This window comes from Bombina bombina, chromosome 5, assembly GCF_027579735.1.
Source record: "Bombina bombina isolate aBomBom1 chromosome 5, aBomBom1.pri, whole genome shotgun sequence".
NCBI classification, from domain to species: domain Eukaryota; kingdom Metazoa; phylum Chordata; class Amphibia; order Anura; family Bombinatoridae; genus Bombina; species Bombina bombina.
Window position 1 is genome coordinate 975705615 of NC_069503.1, and position 17673 is coordinate 975723287.

The following is a 17673-nucleotide window of genomic DNA, read 5'->3' on the forward strand; positions in this document are numbered from 1 at the left end:
ACCTATGCCTGATGAGGATTTTGAGCTCTGGAGCGACAAGACAGTACTGGAGATTTCGGTCTCTACAACAACGGAGGGTAGAAGCTTGAAAAGGAATCCTATGGCAGAGATTACCCCGTTCCTGAGAAGACATCCTGGTGTTCTTCGAACTGAAGATACTGGCTCCAGGATCAGCTTGACATCAACCTTAGCTCTAATGTATAAATTCCTGGATTTGCAGCGATTCTTCTATACTTCCTTATTCAGGCAAGCATGTCCTAATAGAGCCGGCTGGACTGTCCATAAAGTTGGGGTAGGATGAGTTTCTCGTTTGGAGAACATAAATGCAGCTCTCTATGTTATAATCTGCCATAGAATGGACTCATGCCGACTAGAAGAACTTACACCACTGTTTCCTAAGCTGTCTGTAACCCCTTTGACACTAGCCTAATTAGTAAATTGAGTTTATGTATAACGTAATAGCTTCCATTATATGCAACAAAAGTTTTTTTGTGAGTTTTTACTTGAGCAGGATAACAGTCTATGCTGAGGTTGATGCAGTAGTTATATTGCATTATTAAATCTTGCTGTCAGTTGTTATATTATATATATTTGACCCATAGACCCTTACTATGTTTACCATTACAGGTCTCTCTAATATATGATAGCCATAGGCTCTTAGCTAAAAAAAGTTTTATATTCAAGTGGGTCTTGTGTATACATTTTTGAAAGACGTGTGTGTTTGTTTTAATGTCTCTTAAAGAAGCTAAGCTGCATAACCAGATAATTGGACTGAATAATGTAAAGCACCTCAAATTGTTCCTTTGTTTTCATTAAGTGCTCCTACTTCTAAGGCATTTTTATGTTGCTATATGTTTGTTCTCCTTTATACATAAACCCCTGCTAAAGAATTATTTTGTTTATAAGGCTCTACAATTTTCCTAGAGGTGGTAAATGATTACTGCAAACCCAATATCATCAACTTCTTGAGATACATGTTGTTATTACTTAATGTATGCTTCACCATTACCTGGGGTCTATATCTAATTTAAATGTAAAGGATCCCTAGATATCAATACTGCTTAACCCAACCTACTAAAGTAGACAGTTTGCAGTATAGTGATTTTTTTTATTTTTTTTAAAAAAAGGGCATTTATATTGATGTAAATTGCTTTAGTCTATTTTGCTGAATGATAAGAAAGGTGACATGCTGTATATACTGTATAGGCCTAAACACATGAACAGGTGGGGGGAGGGGTGCGCTCTACTGCAGAGCTGTGAGTGGGACTTATATTGTTAATAGTATACAATTGGGATATTTATATTAATTTATATATACTACCCGTGGCAGCTTGTTGCATGTGAATCCTTATATAAGGTATAAACTTGTGTACATTGATTATTCTAAATGGTGCTACAATATATTGCAATGTGTTGCAAATAACAATGCTTGATGTTGCAAATGGTGCTACAATATGTTGCAATGTGTTGCAAATGACATTGTTTATGACATTGTTTGATGTGCTATATGTGCAATAAATACGGTGTTAGTATCGGTATGTGCTTATTGTTAAAATTAACAGTGTGTGCTTCTTAATAAAAACAAACCAATATGCAATTGACTTATTAACAGTTTATATAAGTAAATAAAAACAAATAATAACAAATAAAATGGTCATGTCATTGCATTGGGATACAACAGTTGGTTCACCAGATTATGAAAAAATGGTGTCGGTGAACTGATTTATCAGCATAGACGAAAGTACTGGAATTGGTCAATAGACACTTAAGACAAAATGTCCTTAAAAAGATATGATGTCCTTAAAAAGATATGATGATTGAGATTCAGCGTATAATATATAAGTTATAGGTTAAAAGTTGTGGCCACAACTATTTATAAGAGATCCAAAAGAAAGCTCCAAAGAGCTGTTTCCTGTTAGGGTAGCTTTTGTAATTTGTAATGTCCCGTTATTGGAAAGCTGTAATATGGAATTCTTATGGTGCTCGCCCCTACCGGACTACCGATATCCCTTACCTCCTCTTGTACTGGTGTGGGTTATGGGAAGGATTGCAATATACTCGGGATATGTCTCAGTTCAGCGTTTTGCCGTGTAGCTATGGTAGTATGTGAGCGTCTCACCTTCAAATTACCTGGTCAATCCTTCCTACCCTGACGTCTACGTTGAGTAGTCACGTGGTCCTCGGAGGTCCAATCGGATAGCCGGGTCTTAGGGGGGGAGTGGTGCGATAGCGATCCTGTTTGATTTGCTTGCTGGAGCCAAAATCGGTCACACTAGATTGTCAAAAATCTACGCGTTTCAGCGCTGGATATGCGCCTTTATCAAGACTTGAGGACAATCTAGTGTGACCGATTTTGGCTCCAGCAAGCAAATCAAACAGGATCGCTATCGCACCACTCCCCCCCTAAGACCCGGCTATCCGATTGGACCTCCGAGGACCACGTGACTACTCAACGTAGACGTCAGGGTAGGAAGGATTGACCGGGTAATATAAACTGTTAATAAGTCAATTGCATATTGGTTTGTTTTTATTAAGAAGCACACACTGTTAATTTTAACAATAAGCACATACCGATACTAACACCGTATTTATTGCACATATAGCACATTAAACAATGTCATAAACAATGTCATTTGCAACACATTGCAACATATTGTAGCACCATTTGCAACATCAAGCATTGTTATTTGCAACACATTGCAATATATTGTAGCACCATTTAGAATAATCAATGTACACAAGTTTATACCTTATATAAGGATTCACATGCAACAAGCTGCCACGGGTAGTATATATAAATTAATATAAATATCCCAATTGTATACTATTAACAATATAAGTCCCACTCACAGCTCTGCAGTAGAGCGCACCCCTCCCCCCACCTGTTTTAGATTTCATTTTCTGATACTGGGAGCATATCAGAATTAGGGGCTGCACAGTTGAGTCCTGCACGTATATCACCACACACCTTAAATAGGCCTAAACACATGGTCCACCTTGCTGTGAGGCATAAGGCCCATGCCCGCAGGATGGGGGAAACCTAAAATGATATAGAAGACAGCCTTCTTAGAAGAATTACATAATTGAGTCCTAAACTTTTATTGAACTTTTAGTTTTGGAGGTAGTTACAGTATGGTACCTAATTACATATTTGACTACAATTTAAGCGTCCAAGATATAATTAATAGAAATTCAAATGCTTCACTATTGTAACTATTAACCCGGAGGTATGCTGGTGTATGAGAAAATGACCATATAGATCCACGAGGCGCAAATAATATCCCCCACCCTTTATTAACAATTCCCCAGTACCTTCCATTTAGTTCATTCTATCTTTATAAACCATCCTGTACTACACCATTAGATATCCCCCCCACCATAGTTTGCTTAGCAAACTTAGGAAACTGCATCATTTGACTTGAAAATGTTAATCTTTATAAATCCCCCTAAATCCTCCCTTAGTTGATGTTTACATTCTAGAGGCCCATGTGGGGCCTGTATATACTACATGGGGTTGATATTTTACTAGCTGTCCAATAATCTTTGAAGGCATATATATTTATCTATATCGTTCAAAAAATTAAACTTAGGAGTGACACGGTTTATGTAATGTTTACACATGGATAATCATATTCTGGGATACGTTTATATTCAAACGTACTATATGATCCTATAATAATCCTAATGGAATATCATCTGTTATAATATCTGTGTGAGATCATACCATTTGTACATTTTACTACTGGATATGCTTGAAAACTGTCATATATCAAATGTTTGTACTTTTATTTCACCCTAATAAAAAACGATTAAAAAACAAAACAAAAAAAAAACACAATTTGAGAGCAGCTGAATCGATTACATGAGCTGCACTTAATCTAGTCTATTAGTTGGTTCTGAGGAATGGGTTGAGGAAACTATGACTGTAGGCAGGGCCGGCGCTTGTGTAAGTCAGCCGCCTTAGGGCGCTCCAAGCAGAGGGGTGCCGGATCTGCCTGGCTGCCGACATTGGCAAAGCAGCTTGAGTAGTAAAAAATTTACGTGAGCATGGCACACACACACACACACACACTGAGTAAGTTAAAGTTTGGGCAATGCTACAGACTCAGTGTCTCAGTCAGAGCACAGTTAGTCATGATTCATTTTATTTAAATGTCTACAATATTGGCCTTTTTAATTAAAAAAGAATAGAAATAACTGGCTCACTGACTGACTGTTATATACATAGAGGCTGGCATGGCAGACTTTGCCTTGGGCCTGGGGCCCATGCCATGATGCCAGTGAGATGTACTTTTTTTTATCTGCAGGGGTTAAAGTAAATTAAAGTTTGGGCAATGCTGGTGGTGGTGGGGGATTGTGGGGGCATCAAAATGCACCTTTGCCTGTGTAGACAAAAATCCTTGCACCGGCCCTGGCTGTAGGTGTTTTCCTGAGCCATTGAGCAACCTATGGTTGCACAAAACTAAACAACTTCCTTTAAGTATATTAAAGAATTACAAACTTCTGTAGACTACTCTTTGGAGCTCATATAACATTACTTTTAACAAATTTAAAAGGACAGTCTACTCCAGAATATTTTTTTTTTTTAAAAGATAGATAATCCTTTTTATTTATTTTTTTATCATAATTTTTTACTACTTTTTTTTTATAAATAACAGCATAACAGAACGTTATATATGTCCTTTTACAATGACAACAACCATATCAATACATTTATGGATACAAAGTTTTGGTGCTACAAGAAATGGATGTCTACCTGTAAAAAGATACATAAAGTGAAATATCACCATAAACAGAAGGAAGGATGACTTATTCATCAGCAATTCAGCAATTCATAAAGATATAAACATATTATTTGTATATAATGTAAAGCAATGAATCTTAAGACAACTTTTAGCGACTGATATAAGTAATGCTAGAGAACTTGGAAGAAGTAAGTGAAATAAATGTAATAAATATTAATTACTAAATATGGTAACTAAGATAATATAGCCAACAACCTGCTTCCATACACCTGTCATTTATTAAGGTTCAATTGTGAATTTCTAAGATGTCCTACTTTTTCGTGTGTAAATCTTAAGTTGTCTTTTATGGGGTGCCCAATAGCCAGCGTGATATTAATAGAGCTCACAGGGAATTATCTGAGAGGTTGCTAGGTTTTAAGTTTAGATAAACCCCTATGTGTACCCATAGTCAATCCCTGACTCATCCAAGGCCAAATTGTTCGCTTGAAACAGACTAGTAAATATTGAATCCCTATTTGGACCGGTTTCCCAGATTTCAGACTAAGGCATTTATATGAAAAGGTTCTTAGGTACTTCTGCTGTTGTAGATACTATGCTGAACTCATATGAAAGGCATCCTTTTAACTATGAGATATGGAATAATGGTTCCTCTTAGCTGTCGTTGTCCAACATAACATCCTACATAGAGAATGCCACTCAACTGGCCTATAGTCTCAAATAATATTTAAAAATACTAGAACCTGTTCTATACCGTGTGATCAATACTAACAATGGAATAAGAAATCAGTAATAGAAAATAGAGAACCCCCAGTATGCATAAGTCGTATCTCAGAACAGAGGTCTAGCCATTGCCATGTACAAATTATCATGAAGTACTAAAGTCTGAATATTGTGAATGAATTAGCAAGTCCTTAAGAAGAATATAACATAAAAGTACACAATCGCTGTATTATAAGCCGTAAATAATTGACCCACACCAGTTCACACAGGGACTTGAAGTCTGCCGCTTCAATGGTAATTAACCAACTCCAATTCTCAAAAGATGCGAGAAGTGCCACCTATCAACCTGTGGGACTTTTCTGCTTAAAACCCATAGGAAATTGAAACACCATGCTGTATGTGCCTTGCCTTCCAGAGCCTCTCTCCATCTGTGTATTTAATACTTGTTCATGGAACACTAGTAGACTAGGTGATCTATTGGGCACTCGCATTACTGCAATCTTCTGTGACTCCTCCGAATCTGCTAGTGTGTCTGTATCATGATCGGATTGAGAGATCACCTCTACCGCCACCCGTTTCTGCTCCTGAAATCACCCATGTTTCAATTCATCACTCTGTATGTCCTGAGTTTGCAGTGCAAACGGCTCAGCCAGAGAATGACACCCAATGACCCCCCCTACACACCTGGTAAGAAGCTCACATCTGCAGATAGGTTGCAAATTGCTGGCAGGCATTATATCTAGGGGTAGGCGGACCACATTTTTTAGGGTGACAATCAGTGCGGTTGCTTATCTTTCAGTAGCGAGGCAACTTGCTCCATAGTAGGACAGTGAGCAGGTACTGGGTATGATTCTGCTTAAAACGTGTTATCTTAGATTTAGCAGTGATGTAAACTTACTCTAAATTGTGTCAGCAGAACAAAAAAAGTTGCTAGTAGCCCCAGTTGCCCGGGGGGGATTTAACACCAAAGGGTTTGTTAGGACAGTTGCAGAGAATATTATTACTCACGGGCTCCGTTGATATATTTGAGCTAAGGCATGAAGAACGCTACGTCCAGTACTGAAAACTTTCGATCTCTAGATCAGGACAAATAACTGCGACACTGAAGTGGTGCAGAGAGGTTTGGCTGCATGGAGTTTCTGTTGTCCGTCTGCTTCTCTTGCGTCCCAGCGTGTCAGCAGAATTAGCGATGTGAGGTACAGAAGGTCTCACCAACTCTTTTAAAATGAGGAGAATCAAGCTAGAAACTGTAAACGATGATTTTATAGGTACAGACTCACATTTTATAAAGTTTAGATTCGGGAGCTCTTTGACAGTGCGTCCTATGGCTTCAGCAGTTGACTCTGTCCCCAGATAATCCTTTTATAACCCGTATCCTAGGTTTGAATAACCAACACGTTTATATTAATATACTTTTTACCTCAGTGATTACCTTTTTATCTAAGCCTCTGCAGACTGCCCCCTTATTTAAACTAGTTTGACAGACTTGCATTTTAGTCAATCAGTGCTGACACCTAGGTAACTCCACAGGAGTGAGCACTATGTCACCTATATGGCACCCATGAACAAGCGCTGTCTAGCTGTAAAGAAAACCTGTCAAAATCCACTGAGGTAAGAGGCGGCCTTCAAGGGCTTATACATTAGCATATGAGCCTACCTAGGTTTAGCTTTCAACAAGGTATACCAAGAGAACAAAGAAAATTTGATGATAAAAGTAAATTGGAAAGTTGTTTAAAATTGCACGCCCTACCTGAATCATGAAACTTTAATTTAATTTAACAAGACTGTTCCTTTAAAGAATGGTTAGCATTTGAATATCCAGCTCTTTAAATCTGGAATGTTAAGGCTTCTTTAAAACCAGAGGTTAAAAACATTGTTTTATAACTTTTTAGGACATGGTATGTTTTTTTTGTGTGTGTGTCTGAACTTAATCTGGATGGGTTCAGATTTATATTGTGTTCTATTGACCTGTATCAGATTTCCTTAGCTATTCTCTTTCTGAAAGAGACATTGGGGCCCATTTATCAAAGGGCTTGCGGACCTGATCCGACACTGCGGATCAGGTCCGCAAGACCTCGCTAAATGCGGAGAGCAATACGCTCTCCACATTTAACATTGCACCAGCAGCTCACAAGAGCTGCTGGTGCAACGCCGCCCCCTGCTGACTCGCGGCCAATCGGCCGCCAGCAGGGAGCTGTCAATCAACCCGATCGTATTCGATCGGGTTGATTTCCGGCGGTTCCTGTCCGCCTGCTCAGAGCAGGCGGACAGGGTTATGAAGCAGCGGTCTTTAGACCGCTGCTTCATAACTTGTGTTTCTGGCGAGTCTGAAGACTCGCCAGAAACACGGCCCTTCAAGCTCCATACGGAGCTTGATAAATGGGCCTGCACGTATTTTTTCTTTTTCCATCTAAAATAAGTATTTCAGACATCATGGATTTGTTGCTGATTTGTAAACTGAACATTCATCTTGCAAATCTTCTGTTCTATAACATTCTATAGGTCTCTATTAGATTAGCTCTGGTGGCTTTAAAGGCCATTGGAATACTCTGAACTCATTGTCATGTCCTACCTTCCATTTCCTGGAGGCTTTCTTGTACAGGGAGGTGAGAGATTTATGTCCAACCAGCATTTTGTGGGCCACAGAGGGAAGTGCAGGGCTGTAATTGGATGGTATGGTAGCATTGTTGTTGGGTTGAGTGGAGTCAAGGTATGCCATGGATGAAGCTGGGGCAGTCCCAAGAAACCAAAGCACTTGCCCTGACAGGATGTGATGGAAGAAGGATATCAGACAGATGGCAATCCTACAATTTCTGAGATAATTGTAAGGTTTTATATATGTTATTACAGTTCTGAGGTTTTATATATATGTTATTTGAATCCTGGATGGAGCTTTTATTATTATTATTCTTTATTTATAAAGCACCAACAGATTCCGCAGCGCTGCCCATGGGTACAAGGATGAAAGTACAACGGAGAAACAATACAATAAAAGACACAATTTTACAAACAGATACAGGGGGAATTGAGGGCCCTATTCCCATGGGAACCTACAATCTAGATGGGTAGGAGGATGGGAAACAGGAGGTGGGTACTGCAAAGGTGGGAATGATATTAGTGGGGAGATGAGGGCAACTGTTGAGTTAGTGAAGTTAATTTGTTAATGAATCTGGTGATCGGCTTCCCTGAACAAAAAGGTCTTTAGGGAACGTTTAAAGGAGGAAAGGTTAGGGGAGAGTCTGACGGCTTGAGGAAGTGTGTTCCAGAGGGTTGGTGCCGCACGAGAGAAGTCCTGTAGTCTAGCATTAGAGGAGGTGATGGTAGAGGACACAAGGAGAGGTCATTGTTGGATCTTAGGGGGCGGGTTGGAGTATATTTGTTGATGGGTGGGGCAGCATTGGTGAGGGCTTTTTAGGTCAGGGTGAGAATTTTGAATTTAATTCTGCTGTGAATGGGGAGACAGTGAAGGGACTCTTAGAGAGGTGCAGCATAAACAGAGCGTTGAGAGAGGTGGATTAGCCTGGCAGATGCATTTAGGATGGATTGATGGGGAGAGAGGCGGGAGAGAGGGAGGCCAGTTAGCAAGTTATTGCAGTAGTCGGGAAATTACCAGGAAGGGGATAAGCAATTTAGTAGTTTCGTCATTCTGAAATGTATGAATTTTGGAGATATTGCGTAGGTGGTTGCGGCAGGATGAAGAGTGTGACTCCGAGGCAGCGGACTTGGGGTGAAGGGTAGATAGTGGTGCCGCCAACAGTGATGGAAAAATTAGAAACTGTAGTAGAGTTAGAGGGGGGATTAGAAGTAGTTCGGTCTTGGTCATGTTTATTTTTAGGTGGTGAGAGGCCATCCAGGAGGAAATGCCAGATAAGCAGTCACTGATGTAAGAATTGACAAATCGAGAGAGTGCAGGGGTGGAAAGGTAGATCTGGCTGTCAGCAGCATAGAGGTGGGTGTTGAAGCCATAGCTTTTGATAAGTTTAACCAGTGAAGAAGTTTAAATAGAGAAGAGTAGAGGACCCAGGACAGAGCCTTGATGTACTCCAACAGACAGAGGCAATGGAGAGGAGGAGCCACCAGCAAAACAGACAGAGAAGGATCTGTTAGAGAGATCAGAGTGAATCCAGGAGAGGGCAGTGTCACAAAGCCCAAGAGAGCTGAGAGTCCATAGGAGAAGGGGATGGTCAACAGTTTCAAAGGCAGCAGAGAGGTCAAGTAAGATGAGTATAGAGTAGTAGCCTTTGTTTTTAGCAAAAAAACTAGTTTTTCAAGGATTTTTTAAGCTAGCAGGAGCAGTGATATGGGGCGGTAGTTTGCAGGAGAATTAGGGTCAAGGGAGGATTTTTTGAGGATGGGGTGGCCCTTGCATGTTTGAAGGAGGCAGGGGTAGAAGGAGGCAGCCGGTAGAAAGGGGTAGGTTGAATATGTGGATAAGAGCTGGAGTGAGGGTGGGAGACAAAGAAGGTATTAGATGCAAAGAAATAGGGTCAAGTGGGCAGGTAGTTAGGTATGAGGAAGCCACTTCACTCTCAGTGGTTGGGAGGAGGATGCAGAGAGCGGGAGAGGGGGTGACTGGGAGTGAAGTTGGGAGATTGCAGGCTTGTGTTGGGATGTTTCTTCGGATGGTAAGTGTTTTATTGAAAAAGTAGTCAGCCAGGTCTTGAGCACTGAAAGCAGATGAGGGGGGTGGTGCAGGTGGGTAGAGAAGAGAGTTGAAAAAGGAGAAGAGTCTTTTAGGGTTTGAGGAGTAAGTGAATATAAGAGAAGAGAAGTAGGTTTGCTTAGCTAAATTAAGGGCAGAGGTGTAAGAGTAAAGGATTAACTTATAGTGCATGAAATCAGGTTCAGAGCAGGATTTTCTCCAGGCATGTTCAGCAGTGTGGGAACATTTTGTTAGGTGGCGTGTTTGCTGGGAGTGCCAGGGCTGGAACTGACGACGTGGGGCTTTGCGAAGTTGGGGCAGAGTGAGAGTGTCAAGTGAAAAGGAGAGAGTATCATTGTAGTGGGTTATGGCAAGGTCAGGGCAGGATATTGTGGAAGTGTGAGGGAGGCATAATTGAATAAGTTTTGAGAGTTGGGGAGGGTCAACAGTGTAAAACAGATTCACAGTTCCAGGGTAGAAAGGAGAGAGAGGGGAGGTTTTGGTATAATAAAACATGTACTTTATTAATGTTTCTTAAAACAAACCGGCACAGCAAACAGTGAGATCCTTCTGCTGACGCGTTTCCTGCCTCACTGGCAGCTCATCAGAGCAGAGGGTCAACAGTGTGCAGATTTCTGTGGAGGCGAGGGGGGGTGATTAGGTTTAGCCTGTATATTAAGATTAAAGGTGAGCAGATGGTGGTCTGAGATGGGAAATGGGCGACAGTCAACATCTGGGAGAGAGCAGAGATAGGAGAATACCAGATCAATAGAGTGTCCATCGCGGTGGGTAGGGAATAGGGTGGAATGTGAAAGGCCAAAGGACTTTGTGAGTGAGAGAAGCTTAGAGGCAGCAGGGGCAGATGGGTTGTCAATAGGAATGTTGAAGTCCTCCAGAATTAGAGTAGGTGTATTTGTAGAGAAAAAGTAAGGAAGCCAGGCAGCAAAGTTGTCGAGGAATTGGGAGGTTGGTCCAGGGGGGCAATAGATAACTGCCACTCTGAGAGAGAGGGGGGAGAACAGGCGAATGCCGTGGACTTCAAAAGAGAGATGGAAATGGAGATAGGTACTGCTAGGAGCAGGAGGGGGAGAGTAAGATGCCAACACCGCCACTGTGTCTCTCACCTGGCCTAGGTATGTGGCTAAAGTGAAGACCACCATGTGTGAGAGCAGCAATGGAAACAGTGTCAGAGGAAGATAGCCAGGTTTCAGTAATTGCTAAAAGGTTGAAAGCGTTGGAAACAAACAGGTCGTGGACAGTTGTAAGTTTGTTACAGACAGAGCGAGCATTCCAGAGGGCACAAGAAAAGGGAGGGAATAGGCGCTGTGGGTTAATAGAGATGAGATTGTTTGGTCTTGCGTGACCTAGAGTTTTTTAGTGGGAGACAGAGCAAGAGTGTAAAAGTGTGGTGATTGCTGCAGGGCCAGGGTTTGGAGAGACATCACCAGCAGCAAGCAGTAATAGCAGTGAGAGTGACAGAAGGTGTGAGTGAGATTTGTAGGAGCGCATATGACTAGACACAGGACAGTTAGAGGGGGAAGTGTTTCTAAAGAAACAGAGTAGTTCATGAGAGGACAGCATAGGGGATGAGAGAAGGGAGGGTGAGATATGGATAGTGTGGGGGTTGTTGTTATAGGGACATGCAGTGAGTTTTAGAAGAAGGGCAGACAGAGAGAGCAGAAAATACATAGAGAGCATTGTGTAGGTGTATAGTTAGTAAGTTTACCTGTTAGTGGGACTGCAGTTTCCGCCTCCAGTGAGTAACTCTGCCACTTTTAACCGAGCCACTTAGAATCAGATAGCCACGGCTCACATGAGCCTTAGGCCTGTTGTATATAGCAGTGAGAGTAATGAACTGATTCAGGGCAGCTGTTACAAGCAGTATATCTAGCCAGGAGTTACACACTTGCAAATTAGAGGGGGGGGGGGGGGCAGGATGCATTAGTTATACAGAGATGATTACAGGTAGACAAAATGAAGACAGAGGAAATGCATACCAGAGATATTTAGCAGGAATTAAAGGGACGTTTTAAGAGGAACCAGGAGACACAAGCAGGGACACATACCATATATATTTAGCAAGAATTAAAGGGACGTTTTAAGAGGAACCAGGAGACACAAGCAGGGACACATACCAGAGATATTTAGCAGAAATGAAAGGTACGGTTTAATCGGAGCCAGGAGACACAAGCAGGGACACATACCAGATATATTTAGCAGGAATTAAAGGGACATTTTAAGAGGAGCCAGGAGACACAAGCAGGGACACATACCGGAGATATTTAGCAGGAATTAAAGGGACGTTTTAAGAGAAGCCAGGAGACACAAGCAGGGACACATACCAGAGATATTTAGCAGGAATTAAAGGGATGTTTTAATCGGAGCCAGGAGACACAAGCAGGGACACATACCAGAGATATTTAGCAGGAATTAATGGGACGTTTTAAGAGGTGCCAGGAGACACATACCTGTAGAGAGATGAGATGAAGTAGGATTAGAAGCAGTGTGGATGAAGACCCAGCGAGTAACTCTGCCAATTTTAACAGAGCCTCTTTTAACAGAGCCACTTTTAACAGAGCCACTTTTAACAGAGCCACTTAGAATCAGAGAGCCACGGCTCACATGAGCCTTAGGCCTGCGGTATGAAGCAGTGAGAGTTCTTTCCACTATATCACTGTGGGACATACTGAAAGTGGCTTTCTTGATTCATGTATGTGAGCTAGCTTGGGAGCTCTTGATGGCCCAGACTGCTTTATATGCACTTTGAGATAAGTTCATTTGATTTGTGAGTATCCTTAAATTGGGGGATTACCTTTCTAAGGGATTTTGGAGCAATTGAGGTATTGTGCCATTGGAGCGCCTTCTTTACTTGTTTTTCTTGAGATATTCGAAAGGTCTGTCATATTCATGGAACCAGCTTGAGTTAAAGTGTGCTTTATAAAATGGCACATTCTCCTGTTTGCCATTAGAAGATGGTTAGACTGTGGCCATAAAGGGATACACATGGTCAGCAACAATACTCATGTAATCTGTGGCACTTAAATAATGCTTAATTGGTATTAATGTGCCTTATGTGAAAATATTCTCCACTCCCTTACACCGCCACCACCAGCAGCCTAAACAGTTTACCCAAAGCAGGATGGATTAATGGATTTTTATTTGTTTTGCTTTCACCTGATTCTGATGCAGTAGAAATCAAGATTATTCAGACAAGACATCATTTTTTTTATTTTTCTAATGTCCAATTGATGAGCCTGTGCCCATGGACATCCAGGAAAAATTCTCCTAGGTGGGTGGGCCAAAGATATTATACCCCCTTGTCCCCATTACCTGACTTTCATGCCTGTGTCTATTGTAATCTCAGTTTTGTTCTTTGTTGACAGGCATTTAGAGATGCTCTTCTGCAAAGCACTGTTGTAACACATGGTTCCTTCAATTACTGTCTCCTGATCATGTTTTTCATCCACACAATTGCTGGTCAGTGGACATTTTTTCACACCATTCTCTGTAAACTCCACAGACAGTTCTTCCATTGTGTCACAGAAAATCATTTCACAGTCAAATAATGTGACATGAAACCAAATTTGTTCTTTAATTATTCAGATAGAACATACAATTTGAAACAATTTTCCAATTTACTTTTATCTAATTTGCTTTGTTTTCTTGGGTTCCTTTTGCGGAAAAGCATACATAGGTAGGCTCAGGAGCTGGGACTGCTGATTTGTGGCTGCATTTTGTCACTGGCTTACCAATGTGTACAGCTAGCTCCTTCAATAAAGGAGAATGAAGTAAATTTAATTAATAGAAATACATTGGAAAGTTGTTTAGAAAATGTAATATGCTCTGTCTGAATCGTGATAAAAAATGTTGGGTTTCATGTCCCGTTTAAATGAGAAAGGAAGTCGATTCTATATGATGCACTGATGGGTGTTGAGGAATCTTGGCAACTTTAAATAATGTGTTTATCTGTTTTCAAAACAATGATATGTTTAAATGTAACAATAGCTTCAAAAGATCGTAAATATTCCCTGCTAGATTATCAGAATGCTGATTATTCATAGCCAACTTCCAACGATTCTCATCTTCGTAGAGGCCTCTTGCAGCCTTGGGCTCTGAGAACTAATCACTTTGCAATTTTTTTAATACAGCAGTATATGGGAAGAATTTCTAAAAGCCTAAAGGTTTTGCTCTTTTATTTCTGGCACCAAAATGTATTAATATTTTGCAATGCTGATCAGCATCTGTAGCAGCGCTGGCATTTGGCAAATCATTCATGACAAAACGGAACATTAAGATTCACTGAGACCCAAGGCACGGCTGTATGTATGTGACCGGTATTTGCATAGTTCTCCATATGCACAAGAGAATAATGTATTTACACTGTTCTTCCTTTTTCATTATTTTCCCTTTAGCCAAAGAAAAAAAAAGGCCTTAAAGTTTAAGTAGAAGCCTGGTAGGTAGTTAAATGTGGTCCAGATTGGTGTAAGTGCAGATAATAGTTAAAGCCATTTTCAATGTTTAATCTACCGCATTGCTTCATTATCATTTTGTTAAAATATCGCCTTATATATAACATGTTCAAGTCATTTTTACTGACCAAAATCCAAATTCTAGATATTTATCAATAAGTTTACAATTTTTCACTTATCGAATTCAACTGCTAAATTACTTGATAAATCCCCAGACAAAACACTTTAAAAATCTTTGGGGTAATAATTTTAAGAGTATAACATACCTCCCAACATTTGTTGCCAGGTATAAGGGATAGGGAGGCTGAGGGGGCTGTCACTTTTTTGTGGGTGGCGCCATATCAAAAGGGGGCAAGGTCATGGGTGGATAGTGGGTGGGATTGTGGGCATGTTTGGGTGTTCAGTGGGTGTGTCTGGATTTGTAGGTGCATCTGGGTGGTCTGTGGGTGTGTTTAGAGGAAATTCTGCCAATAGGGACATATAGCTTTCTTAGAGGGTCAGTGGTACAAAGCTCAGAAATAGGGACAGTTGGGAAGTCTGGTGTTACATTGGTTTCCTACATGTGCAAAACACACTGATGTTACTCCTACATAAATTGGATAATGTTAGTGAGGGCACCAAACAGATACAAACACTCTCTACTCGTTACCCAACTACTTTAAAAGGACATACCCATCTCTATGGTTTTGGAGACCAACAGATTAATTGCACACACAATCCATTAACATAGACACTATTTAAATGGATCAGTCCACGTACATGCCCTTCAACATGTGGTGAATGTGCAAAACATCTGAAATCGCCATTTTGTTTCTCATAAATTGTGCATTTGATTCTTGGATTATAAAAACAGGAGATTAACAATACAGATGACTATTTCATATCATTTTAAGGAGGTAACAATTTCCGAACTTCAGTTGCTTTAATGTCAGAGGCATTTTAAGATTGTGATCACTGAAATAAACATACTAACAATACGGTCCAACATCCAGAAATCATTATTTGCTGAAAACAAGTACAAAATTGTAATCATCAAGAAAGTATATCAAGAAAAATACTCATAATATGTGTACCATTTAATTGCAAATAGAAAATAACATAACGAGGAAAACACTTTCATGACTTTAAATGGATATACTATAAAAATAAATTTATATTTTATTAGTGCATTTCATTTTTAGACAAATTCCCTTCTTGCTGAAGCTTTGAGTAAACGTTGACTTGGAACTGATATCTCACTGTCAGAAAACTACAAATATGTTCAATAGATTGCTTATTGCCTGCAGTATTTTGATTTATTTTACCTTGTGCATGCTAAAATATGTATCTGTATCATTTGCATATGCAGTTTGCATATCTATTCTCCTGTTGCTGTGAAAGATGTATAAACAAATCTGATGAATAATCTAAAAGTTAGTTCATTAGCTTAATGCTGAGCAACAATTAAGATGTTATTTCTGATGTAAATATTGTAAACAAATCTGCTATTATTGCAAGTAAAGATTGTGATTACTCTTTCATATTCTTTTTTTTTTTATCTTTCAGATATTGAGACGAGCAGACAAAAATGGTAAGAGATACATGTACTAAATATGCTATACAGATGTCTGTAGTACTATGATGGGGTTTTGCTTTTCACATAATATAAACACAAGATAGATTGTTACAATGTTACCAATGGGTAGAGGAAAGATTTTATTTAATCTAATTAAACATTTTGGGCAAGGTTACAAGTGGTGCGCTAACAATTACGCAAGGCGATAAGGGACTTATCGAGTGTGTAGTGCTCGTATTACAAGTTTTAAGTAAACGCAATCGATTGAGCGCAATTGAAGTTAACGCACAACGCGTTAGCGCATCTTCAGACTTTCATTAACTGTTTTGCGATACAAGAAAGTGTCACAAAACACATCAAAAATACATTACAAAGTACAGTTACACTCATAACAGTTTTTTAAAAATTGCACAAAAATGTTATAAAGGCTCAAATATATTAGGTCTCAGGTGTTAGAAAGAAAAAGGACTGCAAATGACTTTAACAATGAGATACATACATATACATATGTGTTTGTTTGTGTGTATATATATATATATATATATATATATATGTGTGTGTGTGTGTGTGTACATATGTATTTACAGACATATATACACATAAACACATAAATACATATATATATGTGTGTGTGTGTGTATATATATATATATATATATATATATATATACTTCAAAGAAAGAAGAGGCACTCACAGGACTTAATAGTTAATAATTTTATTTGTATTTCAACAATAAAGATTCAGTCTCAGTCAACGTTTCGGTCCTCACAGGGACCTTTGTCAAGACTATTTCTAATAGGATACATAAATTAAAGTCATAGTTAATACCCCTAAATGTAAGTTAACACATCAATAAAGGGTTACAACCACGAGAAACAAAACAAAGAAATAGATAACAGGGGAATAAAGTTCCAAAGTTCCATAGATAAACAGCATGTGTTAAGTTGAATTTTGCATTTTTCTCTCTAGGGAATAAGCTAGCTGCTTTCAAGTTTATCTATAGTATACAGTGTACCTAACTGATCTTAGACCCTTTCATTTATAAGGAGTTTAATTGGATTTACTTGCAGATATCTATTTTATCTATGTATAGACTTTGGAACTTTATTCCCCTGTTATCTATTTATTTGTTTTGTTTCTCGTGGTTGTAACCCTTTATTGATGTCTTAACTTACATTTAGGGGTATTAACTATGATTTTAATTTATGTATCCTTCTATTTGAAAAAGTCTTGATAAAGGTCCCTGTGAGGACCGAAACGTTGACTGAGACTGAATCTTTATTGTTGAAATACAAATAAAATTATTAACTATTAAGTCCTGTGGGTGCCTCTTCTTTCTTTGAAGTTTCTACCTACCTACCATAGAGAGCACCCAGGCAATTACCTTATACAGTGAGTGCTTGGATCCCCGAACTGTATATGAGTGTGTGTGTGTGTGTGTGTGTATATATATATATATATATATATATATATATATATATATTACTGTATATATACATTTATATATATATATATATATATGTATGTGTGTGTGTGTGTGT

The 17673-nt window shown here is 39.3% G+C and overlaps 1 protein-coding gene across 1 annotated transcript in view; it reads left to right on the forward strand.

Moving 5' to 3' along the window:
* NECAB1 (N-terminal EF-hand calcium binding protein 1) overlaps nucleotides 1-17673 on the forward strand; it is a 721255-nt gene that overhangs the window by 61410 nt on the left and 642172 nt on the right. Inside the window, exon 2 of the mRNA XM_053715189.1 lies at nucleotides 16122-16146. Within this exon, the coding sequence (XP_053571164.1) occupies nucleotides 16122-16146 (25 nt within the window). The remainder of the gene's footprint in view (nucleotides 1-16121; nucleotides 16147-17673) is intronic.